We start from the raw sequence: 22,843 nt of genomic DNA, 5'->3' as shown, positions 1-22,843 counted from the left end.
AAACCCAATGAAAAGTTAGAATTACTGTGAAATGCAGTGATTAATAAATGAAATGACTAAATTAGAAATATAATTATAAATGATTAAGTTTTATTCATGTTCCACACCTGTAATTTCAATATATCTTCAATACACAAAACAGTAACTGAATTGTAGCTACTCACATTTGTGTGACAATTTACCCTTTTAAATGAACAATTTGTTGCTTATTGGTCTTTTTTTCTATATAAATGCTTTTTTCCAACATACACTATATGGACAAAAGTATTGGGACACCTACTAGTTCATTGTTTCCTCAGAAATAAAGGGTATATAGATATATAAAAAGTTTATCCTGCTTTTGTTGGAGCGACGGTCTCTACTGTCCAGGGAAGGCTTTCTTTTAGATTTTTGAGCATTGCTGTGAAGATTTGATTATAGTCAGTGACAAAAGCATTTGTACTTGTAGTCCTTTCCACAACACCGACCAAATGATCTAATCTAGATGTCCCTGGATTTATAGAAAAGTCAGTACATTTTTATATTCTGTGTTACCTACATATTCTTACCCAGGTGTTTTCAGCGACTGTGTTTTGAATAAGACTATTTAAATAATTTCAGATCATCTGCCAAGGCTAATGGAACAGTCCATGCTATTTGTCAGTTGTAGTGAAAATGTGTTTTCCACTGTGTTGCATCAACACCAGAGACACCAATATGTATCCAGCATCTCCATACTAAATACATAGTCCCAGCGTGGTTGTTAGGGTGATTAATGGACTGCCAACCCTCTTTATTTGTCCCCATGCAGACGCCCAGCCCACCGAGGCGGAGAGGCAGCTGTGGGAGCAGGTGAACGAGGTTCTAGAGGAGGCGATGAGCATCCTGCAGGACCTGCAGTCTTACAGTGGAGCAGGAGAAGCCATCAGACAGGTGAGTGCACCATCCAGCCAGCCTGGAAGGCCATGCACGACTCTTGCTGATTGGGTTTCTTGCGTTAGGTCTGATCGTCTGTTAGGAACACAGCTCAAAGATTAGAGTCGAGACCATAATGACAGAGGCAGGAGAATCTGTAGAGAATACACTGCATCACCTACATTCACAGTTTGAGAGGACAGGCAATCGTGGCATGAACTCCATAATTACGAGGAGGTGGGAGGAGGTTGTTTGTTCTAAATACAGAGGATATGATGACCCCTTAAGTGTGGGAATGGCTGTATGTATGATCTGATCGTATCAGATGTGATGGGTCTGGTGGGAGGGGTTATATACTTTTATATACTACTGCTTCATTCAGAACTTACTAAAAATACAAATCTGTGAAATCTGTGAATTAACTCAGCAAACATTTGGTACATTTGACCACATTTTGTCATTGTTTTTGTCCTTCAATGAGAAGTAGTAAACCAAGTATAAGCTGTAGCTAACCACTATATACCACACTATGAGGCAGTGGACAGCTATAATACGATAGCCAAGCTTTTTCAGCTTACAATTTGTACATTCTGAGCCTGTTTACATCTGGCATTACCATTTGAATCATGTTCAGATTTCACTTGGTGTATTGTGATTGGATTACAGTCAGATCATTTAAACCACGTTCGGAGGTGGTCAGAGACGGATCTCTTCCACATTTAATACAAGTGTAACAGGAATGTGTTTTCTGTGATTGGATTCTGTCAGGCAAGGGAAAATATGTCTGGGAAAAAAACATAAATATAAGCAATAATTACTGTGGATGTTGATTTTCTCTCCTCAGTGTGTGTGTGTCTGTGTGTGTGCACACCCATGTGCACCCTTGCGCTCATGCTTATTTACCAGTAGATGAGGGCAGCATTGCAGATGTTCTTCTATTGTTCTACCATGTTGTAGAACCTCCCAGGGTTCTCCTGCAGCAGAACAGTTTAGATGAAGTCGTTGTTTATAGGCCAGAAAACAAAAATGACGTACGTGTTGGTGTGCTTTTTACTTAGAACAGTAAAATCTGATCTCTTCTGGTCACACTGGGGACGCATTTTAATGTCAAGTGTAAACAGAATCTGGTCAGAGTACATTCAGGAATTATGTGGATACGCATGTTAATGCCAGATTAACAGGCTCTCTGATATGTTACGAAATGCCAAGCAGGCGTTCTATTGAGACAAAGTAAAAACTCCATATGGCAAGAATCTGCATAAACGCTTAGCTGAGTCAAGAGAGTGCTGTACCGCTCTACTGTGCAGTGTTGCTTACACAAACGTAATTTTCATGAAAGAATCAGAAGTAGGAAGTTTTGCTCAAGTCACACTGATAATTTATGATTTATGTTATGACAGACCGAGTAACTGTGCATTAAGATCTTGTGTAAATATTGTGTTTCTGTGTTTGATTAGTTACAGAGGCTGTGTTTACTACTTCTATTGTACTGTACCTACCACATTTCATACGCAACGCTATGCACTGCTCAGAAAAATCGAGGGAACTCGTAATCAGGAACAGTAAAACACCAAGCCAGTGAACCCTTTCAGGGAGTTTTGCCTGTCTGTGACGGTCTGCACAGAGTGAGCTCTTTTTTTATTATTATTATTGTTGCTGTTGCCCATTTTAATGAAGTGGTGACATGGTGTATTCACTGGATCTGACTGACTTCACCATGCACTTATCTTGAAGCATGAAGCTGGTATTCCACTATTAAACACTGCTGCAGTTGCATTCTGGCACCCATAGCTTCTGCACCATTTAAGGTGGAATAGAAAAGTCCATTAAGATGCTAGTGCTGCCATGTTGGTTTATATGAACAGAAATAGGCATATTCTGAATTTCACTTTACACACAATAAATGTGACGAAGTAGTTAAATTATCAGAGGCAGGGCTGGCAAAGCCGTTTTAAGGAAAAATGAGGAAAACCCCTCATTAGAGTGTGTGTTTGAGCACAGATCTTAAAACAGCACTGATCTTAAACAGGCCTGTCAGACCTTATGCTGCAGTGGGCCCTGGATTCCTCCTGGCGCAGGACAATGCCCAGCCTCCTGTGACCAGAGTGTGTAGGTGTTTCCTAGGTGGCGAAGACATTTGGTGCCACTGACTGGTCATGACGTTCCCCAGACAGAATCAAGACTTGTATCTGTGCATCTGACGCTACCAGAAGCTCACTGACGCTCTAATTCAGGTTGGGGAGGAGATCCCTTAGGACACCAGTGTTTTAAAATTCAGTGATTCATTCGAGATATAATGGGTAATTAGTAAGTGTTCCCTTCGCTTTTTATTTGAGCAGTGTACAAAAGATTGCTTAAACCTAACAGCGTTGGAGCAGTTCTGTATTTCTGTTTACTTTTGCTTTCGCTGAGTTTTCTGGTTTCCATTGTGATCAATGCACATCATCTGTCCACAATCATCTACCATACACTGCAGGCTGTTTGAGGTCTGGTCTCAGCCTATAGCTCTTTCCTTGTTAGAAAAGCATCCCAGGTGGCTCCTCCTAAAGTAGAGATGGCATTTTAGTATAAATGGGTATCAGTATCAGGCCAAAATCTGCAGAAAATGCTCAAATCAGAAATCGGAGAAAAAAATTAATCAATCTGATCCAATCCTGTCACTTTACTTTATCTTTAAGAGGACATTTAGATTCATCACTAGAAGAGCACAGCTATGAGCAACTCTTGGCTTTAAAAAAAATACATCATTAACCTGAGATAGACTTACTAAAGTAAGTTCTGAGGAAGAAATTGGGGAATAGGGTCCAATGTTCAGTTCTCAGGAACAGAAGTTCTGTATTTCTGGTTACTTTTGCTGCTTTCTCTTAGGTTTTCTGGTTTCCATGGTGATCATGTGTATAAACTCCACCCTCACCACTGCACTGTTACACATTACAACCTTAAAGTCATCCCTGTGGAAAACTAGTGCCATCTCAGATTACACATTGTGGTTGGTGTGGCGCAACAGATAACACCACTACCCGCCACTGAGCTACCACACCATGTGGGAGACTGGGGTTCGATTCCCTGGCTGGGTGGCTGGGTGACTGTGCTGCGCTACACCAATAAGAGTCCTTGGGCAAGACTCCTAACACTACACTGACCCACCTCTGTAATACGAGTTACCTTGTAAGTCGCTCTGGATAAGAGCGTCTGCTAAATGCCATAAATGTAAAAATGTAAATGTAAATACAGTCTAATGATGTTTTTGTAAAACATTCCCTAAAATATTCTACAAAACCATGATTTTTTAATAATCACTCACTGACAGCATTTAGTGAGTGCCCCCTGGCTTCTACTCCAGATTATACAAATTAAAACCTACTTTTCTAACCACATCAAGCTCACTGTCCACAATCATCTACCACACACTGCAGATGTGGCTGTTTGAGGTCTGGTAGAAAACATTGGGCTATTCCTTTAAAGTAATTGAATCCCTTGCCTGGTACATTCCTGGGCTATTTTCACTGCAGGCTTTAGTGTGCTCCATATCTAACACACCTGAATCATCACTAGCTGATTCATGATGGGGTTGAATCAGATGCAGTGTGTTAGATCAGGAAAGCCCTGCAGGAATGCCTTTGTAATAGAGAGCAGCACTCTTCCAGCAGCACTTAAAGGTGGCTTTTAGGAAGCGTATTTGTACTGGGTTCGAGACACATGTTCGAGACATTGCTTCTGTCTCACATTATCATCCTGACTGAGATGGAGATGTTCATGGTGGTGGTGTTGTCTTTCCAGGCTATCCAGCAGCCGAGTGACGAGAGTGTGCAGGAGAAGGCCTGGACTGCTGTGGTCCCACTGGTGGGGAAGCTAAAGAAGTTTTATGAGTTCTCTCTGAAGCTGGGTATGAACTTCCTCTGTGGCCTTACTGTCTCACACATACACACACACACACACACACACACACACATACACGTTGACACAATTGTACACCCCCAGTAAAACGTTTAGACACACCTGACCTCTGACCTCTAGATATTGTTCTTAAAATTTAGGTTTGTTCTAAGACCAGAATAAAGTTGCTCCTTTATTAAGTAAGGATGGGTATCAGTATTGGGGCAATATAGGCAGAAAACGCTCTAATCAGATGGAAAAATGAATGAATCTGATCCAATCCTGTAACAATCTGGTTTTTATAATACCCACTCAGCAACTGGGACTCCCCAATCGCAATTTTAAGACACTCTTGATTATTTCCTGCTGTAGATCATCTGTAATGTAGACTTTTATGCTGCATATTACAACTTTTCAAAAATATAACATTATTCAGTCGAACTACACTACAAACATTTAAGATTTAACTTTTTAAAGAACTGTCTTAGAACTTTTCTCAAAAGAAAACAATAAGATCTTAATAAGGTTTTCTTCTTCAGTTTTATGAACCTGGCCCCTGGTTATCGATATGGTACTATAAAATCATTGCTGTCACGAAGCTGCTTTGGAGAATACTAGGCAGAGCTAAGCTAACAATAAAATAAAATATCTAAAATATAGTTTGAATTTGGTTTTCTCTTTCTAAAAAAAAACTAATCAAAAAACTAACCAAAATGGTGACTTTACAGGAGAAGGCATTCATGGTCTTCGAATGAGAGTTAATGTAAAATATAAAAGTTTATTCCTTTAAGTAATTTAGAGGGTTTCTATGGGTCTATTCATCCAGAATTATTTACACAAAAAAAACAACAAATATTAAGATACATGTTTTTCATTGGACATCAGCGAAATTCACCATGTAAGAAATCACTTCCTAGAAATCAAGCTTCAGTTTGTTGTATGTGAAAAATTGGCCTGAAACCAGTCAAGATAACAGACCCACACCACTATTATTGTATATAAAGGTGTGTTCATATGACTGGTACTATAAATACACACGCACGTAATAAAGAGGCCGGTGGATGATGGAAATACTCATGGGTATAATTACCAATGGGGGTTTGATTGGGCTAACTGCATGAACTTAAACATTATTATCTGCTGAAGGTCCCTGTAGTGAAGGCAGCCGAGTGTAAGTGATTTCTCTAGGGGACGCACGGTCCACTAACCCACTTTGCGTGTATATTGGTTAGCTCAGTGGCTGGGTTGAGCTGCTCACAGTCCTGAGGCAGAGTTTTATACGGAGCTCGAGTTGATGTGATGGGCAATGACGTGAGAGCTGATCTCAGCTGCTGCATGATTCATCTGCGTCTGATCAAGGTGCATTAGAGGACCTCTTGCGTCAGCACCCGGCTAAAGACACGTTATATAATCTTAGTCAGCTTTTGCCTCATTCCTCACACTCTTGCACCATAACCGCTGTAATCTATTTATAGCTCTTCTCATCACTCACCTTATTTATTTACTTCTGTTTGCATCATCATATATTTCATTCATATTCATATTCCTATTCACGACCTCCAGCAGTAATTCACTTTTCTCAGTCGAGTATGGACTGGATTTCAGTGTATCCGAGCTGCACATGGTGGTGTGTGCAGAGCGGTGCTGTACTGGCCTGATGTTGCGGTTAATGCTATTATGATTATGATGTTAATATCATGTTCTTGTTACTGCTCAGTGCATACACGCATGGGGGGTAAACAGCCTTGGGCCAAGCAGCAATGCATCATAATTGGATTTACACGCTCTCCAGGCGAGGCAGCCCCCCATTACCTCATCCTCTGACACATCGCCGTCATCAGTCGACTCTTTAAACCGTACAAAACCAGGCCTGGCAGCAAGATTAATTAGGTACAGAAAACACTACAGAGGGGGCACGATTATGTTCAACCAGTGACTTCTGGCAGTGTATGCTTATCAGTATATATAATCGATCACTGCACAACAACACAGGCTTTCTACAGGCTTTACCACTGAAACACACTAGAGAGAGTACCTTTATAGTCATAAAATATGTGTATAAAAAAATAAAATAAATATAAAAAAAAAAGTGCATATCCCAGCTTAGAAGGCTGAGGTTTAAGCATAGGGTCAGCCATACTACTGCACCACTGAAGCAAACATTATGTAGCACTCTTCAAAAGCATGTTGATGCTTCTCTGACTAGTAAAAGGGAGAACATTGCTACCCCATTGCAGCTGCTTGGCACGCTGCTCCCTGCACTATATCACTCTGTTTGAGCTGCATGAAACTTATGTGTCACAACACCAGAACTGTGTAATGCACAGATGAATGCAGATGAAATCCTGACATTCTACTGCATCAGGCCACATGACGCTGCATCTCTCAGCTTGTCAATTCACGTATATATATATCATGAGCAAGAGCTCAAAGCACAATTAGTATTCACTGCAGTGAATTACACTCTCCATCTGTAGTGGGAGCCCAGGAACAAAACAAATACCCATTCTTGCATAACACTGCTTTTAGGCCCTTGCTCAAGGGCCAACCAGTGGAGGCTAGGTATTGAATCCACAACCATGTGATAAATATAGCTATAGCTACAAGGGAAACGTTAGTCTAGCTATATGGCTCATCGCTTGTATGACTCTATATGGCCTACTTATTAAATATGTTAAATATTAAAATGAAAAGACTTAAAATGAAAGACTTAAAATGCTTCACCGCTTTAGGACATGTAGTGGTTTTGATTGTGGTTAGGGTAAAACAAAAACAGTAAAAAGGTATTCATTCATTTATGGAAAATATCTTTGCTTCATAAATTGCTTAAGGTCAAAAGTTACTTTTACAAGCTTCAAATGTCCATGTTTAAACAGGCCAATAAAATTGTAGTACGTTGTCGTTAGCCTAGCATTAACATACTACTAGAATACAATTAGAAGCATAGCATAAATTTCTCCCTTATAGTCACAGTTCACCCCTGAGTATCGGTAGCTAGCCAGTCTTTAGTCTGTAAATTGGGCAACGAATCAACTGCAAGATAATGATAATAATACAAGCTGTAAACAGCTTCTAGGTTAACTAGGACGCTGAATGCTAGGACGCTGGCCTGGCATTGGCCAAAAAAAAGTAGTTAGCTACTTTCTTATGTGACTAAAAACTTAGATGATCAAGAATTTATATATGTTAGCTTAATTATTCATGCACTAAAGCAAGCCACTTTTTATTCATGCTGCTTCACTGATGAGCACTGTTTTACTGTAAAAATGGCAGCATTCACTACACAACAGAATGGCATTGGTCACCACTTTGTGCCCATTTTGGTTCTGCATTAAGAGAATCTCTGGTGTTTAATAGAAAATCAAATGGAACAAATGACATCCTCACATATTCAAGATATCTTTGATGTTTGGCCAGAAACCTTTAGAAATCATAAGTAAATTGATTATTTAGTCAAATCACGAGTTGATCATAGATCATGATACTTAGATCATTTTTTTACTAGCAGTCATTTAATATTACATTGGCATTTTTTGCTCAGACTATTCATTCGCTTTAGACTCATGTCATAGACAGGTCATGTCATTTTATTGTTATGCATTTAAGTCTAATTCCTCAGTTCAGTGTTTTGATTTTCTCCTGTTTACCATTAGTCGGAATGTAAAATGACTATTAAAAACGATGTCCAGCTGCTATTTTTTTGTGTCCTTTTTTTTCTTAAAGGGGGTAGGCTAAAGCTTTACACTCAAGATGCTGTAAATGCTTACGTCCTCTAAATGAGGGATTTTTTTTTATTTCGCTTTAGTGAGCATTTTTGGTGTATGGGTGTGTGTGTATGGTTTTCAGTTTTGCTTATATAGTAAAAATAAGGAGGAAAATTTACTTTGGTTAAATTCCTTTAAAAAATGACCTTGTGATAGTACTGAAAAGGGCTTGTGTGAATTGATGATCCTACATCTCTGTGGCACCTTTTTAAACAATGGATCTAATCTTTTTTTAATTATTTTATTGGTCATTTTCTCATTGAGCATGTGACTCAAGTCATTTTTTTAAGGGAGAGCCTTTTTGGAGACCCCATTGGCATTTGTTATTAAGTGGTGTACTTATGTTCATTGCATCTTGAATAGAGCTGCTACAGTACTATAGAATGTATGCGTTAATATTTGAGAGAAAAAAAAACAATAAAATCTCAATTCAGTTCTGAGTACAGATTTAACTCGACCCCACTCAAAGCTCTGCATTTGAAATGCCACCCCGACTGAAGCTCCACAGACTTCCGTCAGAACCCAATTAGAATCTCACTACAACCAGCTGAAGGCTGCATGTCTAACAATAGCACCTGCTTTTACGCTAATTAGGCAAACATGGTATTTTAATTCTGGCCAATCAAATCCAGTTTATTCCAAATCCTTTGTTTCCTATAGTAATGTTTTGGACTGCAACCATGCATGCATTTGTAAAGACCCTGCAGATGTTTCCCCCCTACTTTCAATGATTCACACAAATGGTGCTTGGGTGCTAACACTCCCCCTGGCCAATTAGAATCTAGAACTTGATGAGGGAGTGAGTGGGTGCGCTACTAGGCATGAGGATCTTTGCTACTTATAAAAGGAAATGGGGAATTTTCCATCAGTTTTGCAATCACATTCTCTAATCACATTTATAGACAGCTGTTGGAAACCACAAACTATACCATTTTCATAAGCTACAGCCTATCCAAACCATTGGGACATTCATATGGAAAATGTTCAGATTCTTTCTCTGTATTTCTGTATTTGAGGAAACAGGCCCCATGTCAGATTGGCTCTACACCACCACCACATCTTCCTCCTGAAAAGCTACCTTTCTGCAGACTTTTAACTGCAACCCTGATTGACCCCACCTGCACCATGTATTGATTATCTTCAGTCAAATGTAACGTTTAAAGGTGCAGGATTGTAGATCTCCAGGAAAATGGTTGTAGGCAGCTGCTCTATACAATAGCCAGAAGGCTTATTAATATCCTGGACCTTGGTCAATAACAGTACAAGCCAATTTAAGAATGTTTGGTAAGCTGTTTAAAATTATATTCAGTTCCTCTAGTTCCTATTAACTGATACCAGTCGAGCATCAGCGATGGGTTACTTATTAACCATGTCTGATTGCATGACTCTGGACTGTGGTTTGGACTGTGGCAGTTTGGAAAGGTCAGAAAGACTCAGAGAGTCTAAAGAAGATGGCATATGAGAGTGATCATTCAGGGCTTATTTACAGTAGATTGTCTTGTACCATATTCAGCTGGTCACATAGTTCTCTAATCATCTTAGAATCTGGACTACATCTCTCCAGCAAGATCACATAAAGCCTCACTGTGTGTAAAACTTAAGAAAAGTGAACACTGATGTAGGTCAGGTCAAACCAGTAACTTACTCCTGACTGATTATACTTAAGTGTTTCTTTAACTTTTTTTCTTGGATGTTTGAGATGTGTATAGTGTGGGTTTTTAATATTTGAGTTAAAAAAAAAAGGTGGTCAGTGTGTGTGGCTAGATGGCTTAGTGGGAAAATCCTTGCCTCACATGCAAGAGGTTGCTGGTTCAAACCTCACCCCGTTGCAGCCTTGGTTGGGCTGTGGCATCAGGGAGTGAGGAGCGGGTAAAGTGTTCTCAGTCCAGAAGCTAATCAAAAGTGGGGTGACAGGTTTTAAACTAAACCGTAATTCTAAAACCTAAGTCGAACCTCTTGATCTGGGCTCTATAACCCCTTCTGATCATCTCTGGGGTGGCCCGGGGGGGTAGCCCGGTTTATTTCCCCCCCCAGTTCTTGGGCATTTCTTCTGATCCAACCTTCCTCGCAACCATGACCTGGTGATCCAGATCGGTATTTGAACCGATAACCTCCTGACCATGGAGGCGTAGCATCTACCACTGAGCCACAGGATCCCTTACTAGGCATATGTGTATTTGGATATTTGGTTTTCAGATTCTGAGCATTATACTGAAAAATGCATAAACACAGGTTGTGCAACATTTAACCTCACACCAACCAGGGTTTGATCCACTAACCTTCTGGCTCAAAGGCGACAGCTCTACCACTGAGCCACAGGATCCCTTAGGAGCCACATACATATTTGGACATTTGTTTCTCAGATTCTGAGCATTATACTGAATAAATGCATAAACACAGGTTCTGCAACAATTAACCTCACCCCAACCAGGGATTGATCCCTCAACCTTCTGGCTCAAAGGCGACAGCCCTACCACTGAGCCACAGGATCCCTCGCTAGCCATATCTGTATTTGGACATTTGTTTCTCAGAATCTGAGCAGTATACTGAAAAATGCATAAACACAGCTTGTGCAACATTTAATGTCTCCCTAACCAGGGTTTGATCCTCCAAACTTCTGGCTTGAAGAGCGATAGCCCTACCACTGAGCCATAAGATCCCTTACTAGGCATATGTGTATTTGGATATTTGGTTTTCAGATTCTGAGCATTATACTGAAAAATGCATAAACACAGGTTGTGCAACAATTAACCTCACCCCAACCAGGGATTGATCCCTTAACCTTCTGGCTTGAAGGCGACAGCCCTACCACTGAGCCACAGGATCCCTTACTAGGCCTTTGTGTATTTGGACATTTGTTTCTCAGATTCTGAGCATTATACTGAAAAATGCATAAACACAGGTTGTGCAACATTTAACCTCATCCTAACCAGGGTTTGATCCCCCAACCTTCTAACTCAAAAGCGATAGCCCTACCACTGAGCCACAGGATCCCTTAGGAGCCACATACATATTTGGACATTTGTTTCTCAGATTCTGAGCATTATACTGAAAAATGCATAAACACAGGTTGTGCAACAATTAACCTCACCCCAACCAGGGATTGATCCCTCAACCTTCTGGCTTGAAGGCAACAGCCCTACCACTGAGCCACAGGATCCTTCGCTAGCCCTATGTGTATTTGGACATTTGTTTCTCAGATTCTGAGCATTATACTGAAAAATGCAAAAACACAGGTTGTGCAACATTTAATGTCTCCCTAACCAGGGTTTGATCCTCCAAACTTCTGACTCAAAGGCGATAGCCCTACCACTGAGCCACAGGATCTGACAGTCTGATGTGAGTTTTTGAGTATTTATCTTAGCAGTGCGGGCACACAAACAACAAAGCAGAACTTTAGCTTCAGCAACATTTCAGCCAGAGCCTTTGCCTCTTGGATGGGGCTTTATTAAGGCAGGTGTTCAGTTTACTCAAGTTCTAGAGCATCTTAAAGAGGCAGAGATTATTGAGTATGTTCTTTTACCAAGTGTCCTAGCTCAAAAATACTCAATAATCACACTGAGATTTGAAATATATATATAATTTCAGAGTAGAAGTATCAGAGCATTATTGTAGTGAGAATTAAGAGCAACATGCCATCCTTCTTTAAAAAAATGTTTCTCACTCCAAAAGGAGAGGCAAAATCTCTCCACAGTGTCCCCGCCCCACCTCCCTTCAGCTCTGCACAACTCACATAGTCTGGGTGAAGAAACCTGGAGGTTGAACGAGGGGTGGAAAACAACCCAGGCTGTCATCCCCCATGTTCCTTTGAGAAGACAGGGAGAGGTGTCAACTTGGTTTGTGAATCAGACAGGCCTATATTAAAAACTCCTACACTGATTGATCAGTCCACCAAGTGAGCCTAAGCTAAAGTCATGCAAAAATTGTTTCCAAAAAACAAAACAAAACAAAAATAGAGCACTCAGACTGAGGAGGAGCACAGGCTACGATAGAGAGAGAGAGAGAGAGCGTGCGAGAGAGAGAGGTAGAACACAGTCTTCCCTCCAGTGGATACCTTGTGTATCAAGCTCTAGCTTTCTGCACCTAGAGTATGTGAGTATGTGCGGAGCAGAGAGTAGACAGTAGAGGCTAGGCTGTAGTGGCTGTTCCCCCAGATATAGTAATTTTTAACCCAAGTGACCAGACAGTCAAAATATATCAGAAATATACAAAAGAAGAACCAAACCAAAATCAATAAAACCAGATGGGCCAGTACCCAAGAAAACCACATTATATATAGACTTCAGAACATTCCATAAGGCAAAGCTACTGTGAATGAGCCCTAAATAAACAAATGGGTTTGGACTGGGGTGGAAATTGCTAATGTTCCACTTATCAATTGTACAACTTTCTTTCCAGCCTTCCAAAGACCACATAATCTCTGCAACCATGATTTGGAAAATTCTGAGCAATATTTGAACCAATAACCTCCCACTCACAGATGCACACCTTCTACCAGTGAGCCACAGTAGCGTGCAGCTCTGGTGTGCTATCAGTACAAACAGCTCTGTCCTCAGTAGTTTTCAAACCTTCTGATTCTGAAGGAAGAGCTCTTCATAACGAACCACAGGTCTGATTTCTGGGACATGGAACTTATTTATCAGGGGCAGCTTCAGAAATGTTTACAATTCTTTTGTAAACAGACTTATTATGAAATAAAAAAAATAAAAAAAGAATGTTTAAAATGTATAACTTACACTTGGTTTCCTAACCCTGGTCTCAAGGGCCCCTTGCTCTGCAAATTTTAGGTTGATTCTTGTTGATCTGCGTTCTTGTCTGTACTTGTGCGCCTGTGGACCCCCAGAATTGTTCCATTCAAAAGCTCACATCTAGGCAAGTACAGTCTGAATGCCCTTCTGCCTCGTGTGGACCTGGCACAGCCAGATATCCCAAAATGCACTACACACCATGCTGCTGTTCTAATTGCAAATTTACTGTACAGCGTCCTCCCGTCCTCTGGAGTTTGTGGGAGTATAACTTGCCAAGTCATAACTACCAAGTACACCAGTCCAACTTTTTTTTCTGTTTATGGAGGCATTACAAGTAAAATATATACAAGGTACTTTGTATTGAGAACCATCCTTAGTGATTACCCTGCTTCCAACACACCTGATCCAGCTAATCAGCTAATTAACAAGCTCTTTCTGAGCTGAAGGTAGCATGTTGGACCAGAAAACCACTCAAATGTGTGTGTGGGGGGGGGTCCACCAGGACCAGGGGTGGAAAAAGCTTGCACTGACCACTCAATCTTATGATTTATTACAGTTGAATCACAGGTAGGCAAAAAATGCATTATGAGTCTAAGGACTACCTTTTGGTGTAGTGCAGCAGGTGGGCCCGATCAGGGAATCAAACCCCAGCCTGTAAGGGGGTGGGTTATGGTGCTAACCACTACACCAACGGCCTTGCTTAGTGTAATAGAAGCCACAGTCCTGTGTGTTGTTACTTACACTCTTGGTTAGAAGAATTACCAAAACAGGGTTACTGGAAGCCTGGATGACCTGGATGAGTTTCTGGGCTTGATCAGTACAGACTCCAAGCTGGGTCCATCTTTAGAGACTGTATCCGCCAGGTTCAGCAATGTTCATTTCTTTGACTAAAGAACTTGGATGTTGTTTTGGTTGACGGTCCTCTCTAAACATAGCAACACTAATGGGTATAAAACTCAGGAAGATGTGTCTGATACACTTTGAGAATTGGGGACCCCCAACTAAAACATATGTAACAGTGATGTATTGCAAGTTAGGAGTCTTACTTTAATTAGCTACTTTTTATTGGTGTAGTGTGGTTGCTTGATCAGGGAATCAAACCCTTGTTTGCCACATGGAAGGCGATGTTCTTACCCACTACGCTACACCAACCACTACAAAGGCAGCCCAGATAAAGTGATTGGTTTCTCTTAGGTTTCCTAATGGAATGCACAAAATTGTGTTTAATTAATTTGAGCACATTTCAGAAGTAAAATTGATATGAATTACACTAAAAGAGGCTAAAGTAGGCACAGTGTTTACCATGACAAGTGTGTTATTACTTCAATCTTAGACTGGTCTAGGCTGGGTCTTAAACTGAGTTGGGATGATCAGTTTTAAGTACATAAAGGAAATAAATGAAATAAATGAATGAAACTGGAGATGTAGCTGTAGTCTGATTTTGCAGGACGACGCAGGAACTAGAAGCTGAGGAGGCACAGTGCAATGTACTGAAGCTTTTGGTTAACTAATTGAGGTGTCATTGAAGCTAGAGCACATTTGACATCATGTGAATGGCAAATTGGATGTTTACCTTTTGGAAACAAGTTTACTCTAAGCCACAGTTAGATACCAATTATGTTTTCTGATTAGTCCTATGTAATAGTCTGCACCAGCAGGTACTGTATTAATTAAAACCTGAAACCCAACGCCAACTCACTATTTCTACAGTTTTAGAAAGAACATGTCAGAGACAGCGAGATGTAAGAGCTGGAGAGAGAAAAAACTAATCTACAAAAGTAAAATCTTCCCAAACCTGGTCCAAAACCCAGCACTCTGTCGAGCCCCATCAGTCTCTGGTCAGTCAGTAAAATAGGCCCTTTTTTCAGCCCTTTTATTAAGAATGCCATTTATTATTTGATCTAAAGCCTAAAAATGGGCAAGATTATTTAACCCTTAGTACATGGCATTGTTATTGTAGGCCCGCAGGCTAGACTGATTCAGTGAAGAAGTAGGTCATGACCCAATTAACTGTGACACGTCCTCTAATCTCACATAATCACCAGCCAATCACAGTGCTCTCTGGAGAAGAGGCAGGGCAGAGGCTTCAAAGGCCCAGGCTAACTTCACATCTCCCTGCTGGGTGCCAAGATTTGTGTTTCTCTGCCAGAAATGAGACTAGATGGTGAAAAATGCAAGTGGATGTGATCTGAATAGAAGGGTCCTTGTGGTTCCCCTGTGTTCTGGTACACTAAAGAGGCAGTAAGAGAGCTTCACCCTCTCGCTGATTATTTAGTTTATCAGAGCGAAGAGTCTACAGCCATATTTGAGGTCATTTGGCCTCTGTGTTGGTGGTGGTGGTGTTGTCCAATATGTATCACACAGCAGCTGTTTCCCTTTATTGTTGGCATTAGTGCCTAAATCTGTTGTGTGGATGTGTTCATTCATTCCAATCTCCAAGTGTCTTTCATCTACTACTTAACCTATCTGTCTGTCTGTCTATTATATCGCTTCCCAAACATATTTCTGTAACCGTGCCTTCCCGCTGTGCTGTCTCTCTTGTAGAGGGCACCCTGCATGGCCTGCTAGGGTTTCTGACGAGTGCTCGCTGTAGCCCCACGCAGCACCTGGAGCAGGAGCAGGCTTTGGCACGGCAGTTCGCTGAGATCCTCCACTTCACACTGCGTTTCGACGAGCTCAAGGTAATGTCGGAGCGGCTGTTGCCTTCTTCCCTAATGCAAGGGAATAGGTCCTGGCTCTTTTCACTCAGGTGCCTGCCATCTAATTCAGTTTGGGTGTAACAGCACTCATCCTTTTGGAGGTTTTCATATGATTTTCAATTCTGAGGTCAAAAGGTCAAAAGATTCAGTTCTCTCATATGCAACTTTACAGCACCTGATTCAGAACCCAAAAATCAAAACCCCTAGAAATCACAGGCCAGTCATTTAAGCACAGATACAAGCAAACCCCGTCACTCCCCCGTCCCCACCCCATTTGCTCTGATGTGATATATGCATGTTCCAAGTTCTTCATCACTGACAGTAGTGTCCCAAAAGACAGCAGATGAAAGCCCATCAGAAGAGACGTGGAGGAGGGTGCCTAAGTTATTCAGATTCAGTTATTCTGATATCCATTTCAACTTTTTTTTCTTCTTCCAAATAGTCTTTCAAATATACCCCAGTGTTTCTTACTTCTGCTTCTGTGGACCCACTGACCCAGTTTAAACCATTCCCAACCTGAACACATGAGATCCAGCTCATCAGTTGATGAGCAGGATCAGGTGAGGAACTGTGCAGTGGATCTCCAGGAGCAGGATTAAGAGACCCTTCCCTAATCGAAACCCTGCACTTCACTCATCTACCACCTTGGCCCTGCCTAAGCAGCTCCTGCCACAGCAAGCTGGAGATAGCTAGAGGTGAATGGAGCAGGGGGATGGAAGGAAAAGTAAAGGCAAGAGCAGCAGGACAAGAGAGGAGATGTAGGAGATAGGAGAGGATCCCAGCACGCTCCACCAGCCCAGACATCTGCCCAGGAACCCAAGGCTGCAGCCCAAGCGTTAGCTCTTTTCCACTGGGGTGGTCGTCTTGTTGGCAGAATCTCTGGAAATGCAATAAAAATGGACTGTAAAGGAATCAAACGCTCACCAGAGACAATAACAGTTCTAATACAGTCCTGTCAGGTAAAAATCACACCGGTCTGTAAAGATCTGAATTCCTGTGCATGTTAGCCTGTGTGCCAATTTCAGAATTTCACCCTCTGTCCCAAGTTTAGATGGGAATTAGCTCTCCTGATTCTGCTGGTCACTCAAGGCATCCCATTGTTCTACCATGGGACACTTTGGATTTGGACCGATGCACCCTTCAGTTGTCTTCCAGTTGGAATGTGGGAGTGACAGTGTGGATATATAGCACAGAGTTCTTGAAAGAGTTGGCTAAAATGGAGAGGGCAGGACATTAAGAGACTGGACTAACACTGTTATTAAGACAAGGGGACACCCAATCTATGAGTATTAGGGAGAAGAATAAATTGCATCCAAAAGTGGTGCTGGCAATTGAACCTCCAGTCTCCGATGATGAGGCTAATGGTTAGACAGGTGCGCTGTCCTCAGGAGCCCCAGACAGAGGCATTTCAGTTTGAAATGAATGGTTTAGTGTTTATTTAGACGCTTCTTGAATAGTTGGCTCTGTACAAACTGCTTACTCCTGTGACTCTATGTTAGCCTATTTCTGAACAGGAAGCCAGCCTCTTTGTCTGTGTACAGGTGGGTGTGCAAATTCATTAACGAGAACAGAAAGCAGGCGTGTTCATGCTCTGAAGCATTCCTCAAAAGCTGACATCCTCTATTAACCTGAACATTCTCGCTTGCACTTGTTTGGCTGTATGTTTTAGTAATTATGTCACCACTAATCGCATGATGATAAAACTCTCCACTCCACACATTTGCTTCCTACTGTGAACTCAATGATGGGTGAAACCTCCTTGCGTTCATTCAGTTTAGTAGTTGCACACTTCACTTCATGCATGATATAAAGAATTTATGAGCATTACATTCAATAATGTTATCAATAATGTTATAGTTCTCCTCCAGTACCAACCCTCTTAGTATCTCAGTACCCCCTAAAGCATAGGTTTTCAGAAACTTTAGATAGGAACCATGTTGTACCTCGGAGAGTACATTTACATTGTCTGTACTTTCCTAAACAAAGATGTAGCTGTAAATGTATCACGTTATGTCTCTGCTAGCAGATTGGACATTAGGTGCTTTGGGTAGGGGGAAATAAGCGTTAGTGAGAGAGAGGGTGGTAATAAATGCTCGAACGTCAGGGATCTTGACAACAAAGGTTTCAACATATAACTCAGTGCTGCCAACATGTACAGAGGACAGCAATGAGCAATATTCATGGATTTCGACACTGTCACGCAACTACCTTGTCTCTTTCAAGTTGTGTCCAGCAACTTTCAATGGAGGTCATTTTGGGTTGTTTCTATTGGTCCATTGGTCCAAAATCTGCTACAATTTAAAGAACAACTGACTGATTCACAATTTGTTTTATTTGTTTATTTTAAAGTTTTATTTCAGATGTTGTCCCCTTTTTCACCACAGTTACCAAACCCATACAAACCCATACACATTCCCCTGGCACTGAGAGGGTGAAGGCCGACATGCCTAAGTAGCCTAAGTCTAACATTGCTAGCATGCGTGCTTCCACTCTCTGAAGACCCATGTAAGCTTTGCTTAAGTTCACAGGATTCTGGATAATTATAACTATCTGCATTTGTGTGAGTGTGTGCACAGTCAGCAGTACTAATGCATAGCAGCTAGATACTAGTAAAGCCAGCAAACAAGCTGGCTAACCACAGAAGGATTAACTAATTAATGCAGTTCGTTATAGGACAGTTAACACTGCATGATCGTGGTAGCCCTAATCAATCATTTGTTAAAGTAAATCAGGTGAGCTGCTGGAGGAACTGAGCAAATCCTGGTTCTTCTAACCAACATATTAATAACTTGACAAATAACTCATTTTGACACTGTATTCATTTTGTGTTTATGCTAATTTTATACTCACTCACTGCTCAGAGAAGTAGTTAAAGAGTTCATTTAGAGACACTTTTAGTGCTCACCTGTATCTTCTCTCCCCAGATGACTAACCCAGCCATCCAGAACGACTTCAGCTACTATCGGAGGACGCTGAGCCGCATGCGAATCAACAACTTGGCAGTAAGCGCAGCTCTTTTCCTCAGTGCGCTCTTCTGGAAAGTCACCTAATTATGGCAGGGCTTATGTTTTAGTAATGCTCTATTCCCCAGGGTCAGGAGGGTTAACGAGCGGCGCTCTGATCCGCTCTGCTCCAATCATTAGGTAACAGAGGTCCTGACTCAGGGAAACGACGAATATTCTCTCATTTCCACTCATTCCATCTATTCTCTTTTATCCATCCACAACACACACGCGCTTCTTTTTAGCTGACGCAGGGCTTAGTGTGTGCGGAGGTGGATAAAAGCGAGCGTATGCTAATGGATCCACTCTCATTACTGTCCCAAACAGGAGATGAGACGAGGAGGAGCGCTTGACCTTGCCTTCCCAATTAAAAGCTTTCGCAGTCAGGAATAATTATCGCCCAGCCCCTCGTCTAATGAAACGTGGGCTTTGGTGTGGTAACAGCGCGCACTGGGCAGTCAGGACATGTCTGCATGTTGAGTGTGCATTAAAGAAGGATTTACATTCAATTTGCAGCACAGATTAATGAATGGAACACTTCAGGTCAGCTGAATGTGCTTTCTCAGCACACGCTAAGCACTGACTGCCCTCTAGCCTCATGTCCATTTACATGATTAAGCTCATGGGATTTTTTGAGTCATCCTTTTTTTTATTATTAATAAAGTCTACATTTTGATCATCCTTCCAATTTAGCAGTAGCGCACGGTCAAGTAGTACCCCCACTACTTTTACCTGATACAGACTGACTCTGTACAAACTACAGGCTGTAAAGCAAAAGTCACCATCTCCATCTCACCATGTAGACCAGTGTTCACCAACCCTACTTCTGGAGATCCATCATCCTGCAGACTTTAGTTCCAACCCTGAATGAATCCACCTGATCCATTTCAGTATTGATTGTGGTGGGTGTAAATGCAACCGTTTAAAACTAATTTCAATCTGATCACCTGAACCACTTCAGGTTGAGTTCTAAGACATACAGGGTTGGTTTCCCAGACAGGGATTAACACAGCATGTTGAATGAATTCCCCATTAAAAGGACAGGGTAGTGCAGGACTAGGCTAATTCCCTGTCTGGCAACACAGTCTTCTGCAAGTTTGGGAACCCCTGGTGAAATTACATTTGAGTGTAAATATTGAAATCCTCCACACAAAAAAATAAACTTCAAACTAAATATGACATTTCTATATATTTCTACATTATATATATATATATATATATATATATATATATATATATATATATATATATATATATATATATAAAACACTCCCTGCCAAAAAAATAATTTGCACAGTACTGTATTTCTTTGACTTGTTAAGTCAAGCCAAGCCACATTTATTTATTTAGTGCTTTTAAAAATCTCCCTCAGAGCGAGAGGAAGAAACCTTGAGAGGACCAATACTCAAAAGCGGAACCAATCATCCTTCGACAGCAAATCAAATAACAGCAAACGCATGAAATTAAGAAATTTCTAATAGATACACAGTAATGAAAAAAAAAACAAACAGAAATGTGCCTAATTCTTCATAGAAGTGTTGAAACCAGTGCTTAATGTTAGACGTCTTATCAGGGGGAAGGAGAATTAGATCCAGGACTGCAGTGTTAATATGAATATGTTAAGAGCCCAGTATGATTAGTTATTTTAGTAGTGATGGTTTAAATAAGAGTCTATGCAGGGATCAGGCTTATCAGTTGGATAAGAGGTTTTCTGAAGTTGGTCTGGAACAGGCACCAGCATCAAACTCGACAGGAGGGAGAATCACCTCGGCAAAACAAAAACACACAGTTAAATTGACTGGACACAACATGTAAAGTACCGCAGTACTTGCCACAAAGTGCCGAGAGTGACTCAGACAGGCCTCAGTATAACAGCCTAGCTAAAAAGGGAGAGCCAGAAGGAAACACAGACATGAGGGCTTCACCCCACCTTCAGCAAACATGCCTGAACAAACAAAGAGTATTGGGACAACACCACCAACAACTCAGTTAACCTGAAATCTCAATATCCACTAATCCCCAGATCTGTGTTTTATCTAAAGGGGAAACTAATTACCATAAACTTGACTATACAGCCCAAATAGCAAGAAATTGACTGGGCGGCTTTGTACTGCCTGCGGAAGCTTTCATAGTTCTAAGTACTGATAAGAGGCTAGTAGGCGTGACTGCTTATAGCAGAAGATGAGATCACTCAGATACATTAAGAGCTTTGTAAACATGATGGAATTTGACCGGCAGTCAGTGTTACTGAACTTTTTTAGTAACTAGTAAGAACTCTAGCTACTGTATTCTGGACTAACTGGAGCTGGAACAGATGGATCAGGAGGGGCCCTGCAGTCGTCTCACTTCCATATCACTGAAAGTTAAAGAGCACAGATGACCCGAAAATCACAATACACAGTTAATAGATCCAGAACAGAAGTTCATCTGCTCATTTGTAGTCTGTGCATTCTGGACACAGATGGAATAACCGGCCTGTGTTTTGCCCACAGACGGAGGAGAATGAGGTGAACAACGAACTGGCCAACCGCATGTCTCTCTTCTATGCCAATGCCACACCCATGCTGAAGACGTTAAGTGATGCCACAACGAAGTTTGTGTCAGATGTTAGTAATCATGATTCATGAGCATTTATGGTCTGTGACCTTTTCAAATCTGTGCATAAAGAGTGAATATGATTCCTTTTCTCTGTATCTGTCAGAATACAGATTTACCCATAGAGAATACGACAGACTGCTTGAGCACGATGGCCAGTGTGTGTAAAGTCATGTTAGAGACGCCGTAAGTTCATTCACAACAGGCTTCTTATATTTGCCCTTACTGTTTATAGTAGGATAATCATATGAATTCATTCTTTCCTCTGTGTGTGTGTGTGTGTGTGTTTGTGTGAGATTAGAGAGTACCGTAGCCGTTTTGCCAGTGATGACACAGTGTTATTCTGCCTGCGTGTGATGGTGGGAGTCATCATCCTCTATGACTACGTCCATCCTGCTGGAGCTTTTGTCAAGTCCTCAAAAATTGATGTAAGTCAAGCCTTCCTTCCAGTCACCCAATAAACAGCTGCATTCGTCAGTCATACATGCTGAACAGTTTACATACACTCATCATGGATACAAATGTCATAGCAAAACTGATTCCCTGATTTGTTTGAACGGTTCTTTTTCTGGGGCAGAATGTAGAAAACAAAGATTGGTGCACAAGATTTACGTTTAGCGGGGTTTCTGAAATGATACATACAGGGTCAGAAATGTACGAACCTACTTAGATTATGAGCTTTATGTTAGTGATCATGATAGTAGCTGGAAGCTTCTCGGTGTCCACATAAAAAGGGTTGGTTTGGCTACCCACATTGGATTGACCAACACACAGCACAATAGGAACATTCACGAAGCTCAGTGCAGATCTGAGAAGGACGATCACAGAAGTCAGGAACGTCTCCTGAAGTATAAATTCCTAGGAGGTGAAGCCACTTTGCCAAGGGCTGGAAGAAGAGCCAAACTGTCACCCTGAGCTGAGAGGAAACTGGTTTGGATGAACCCAAGAACCACCAAGGCACAGGCGGAGTAAACTGGAATCTGCTGAAACACCAGCGTAACAGCGTCTACAGTCAAGCCAGTTTTACATAGTCATGGACTGAGAAGGACCCAAAGAACATGTACCGACTGTTAAGCATGGAAGTGTTAGCAACATCCCATGAGGCAGTTTTGCTGCCAGTGGAACTAGGTGCTACAGGCACATTTGACCAAATATCAGATGTGCTGTATGTATATTCTTCAGGATTCAAACCTGTGCACTTTCTTCTATTAAAGATGTGTGCTGTCAGAAAAAGAACAGTTCAAGCCCCGTATTGCCGTGATGAG

General features: G+C 41.3%; 1 protein-coding gene across 1 annotated transcript in view; it reads left to right on the top strand.

Annotated features, from left to right (window-relative positions):
- The window catches only part of fam49ba (family with sequence similarity 49 member Ba), a 44,267-nt gene that overhangs the window by 20,363 nt on the left and 1,061 nt on the right, over window positions 1–22,843 (top strand). The window contains exons 3-9 of the mRNA XM_072686926.1: window positions 791–912; window positions 4,675–4,780; window positions 15,827–15,963; window positions 18,906–18,983; window positions 21,476–21,589; window positions 21,685–21,764; window positions 21,880–22,006. Coding sequence (XP_072543027.1) covers window positions 791–912; window positions 4,675–4,780; window positions 15,827–15,963; window positions 18,906–18,983; window positions 21,476–21,589; window positions 21,685–21,764; window positions 21,880–22,006 — 764 coding nt within the window. The remainder of the gene's footprint in view (window positions 1–790; window positions 913–4,674; window positions 4,781–15,826; window positions 15,964–18,905; window positions 18,984–21,475; window positions 21,590–21,684; window positions 21,765–21,879; window positions 22,007–22,843) is intronic.

Source organism: Salminus brasiliensis, chromosome 9, assembly GCF_030463535.1.
Source record: "Salminus brasiliensis chromosome 9, fSalBra1.hap2, whole genome shotgun sequence".
Classification (NCBI taxonomy): Eukaryota; Metazoa; Chordata; class Actinopteri; order Characiformes; family Bryconidae; genus Salminus; species Salminus brasiliensis.
Note: the sequence above shows the minus strand (reverse complement) of the source record. Positions and strands in the feature narration are given on the sequence as shown.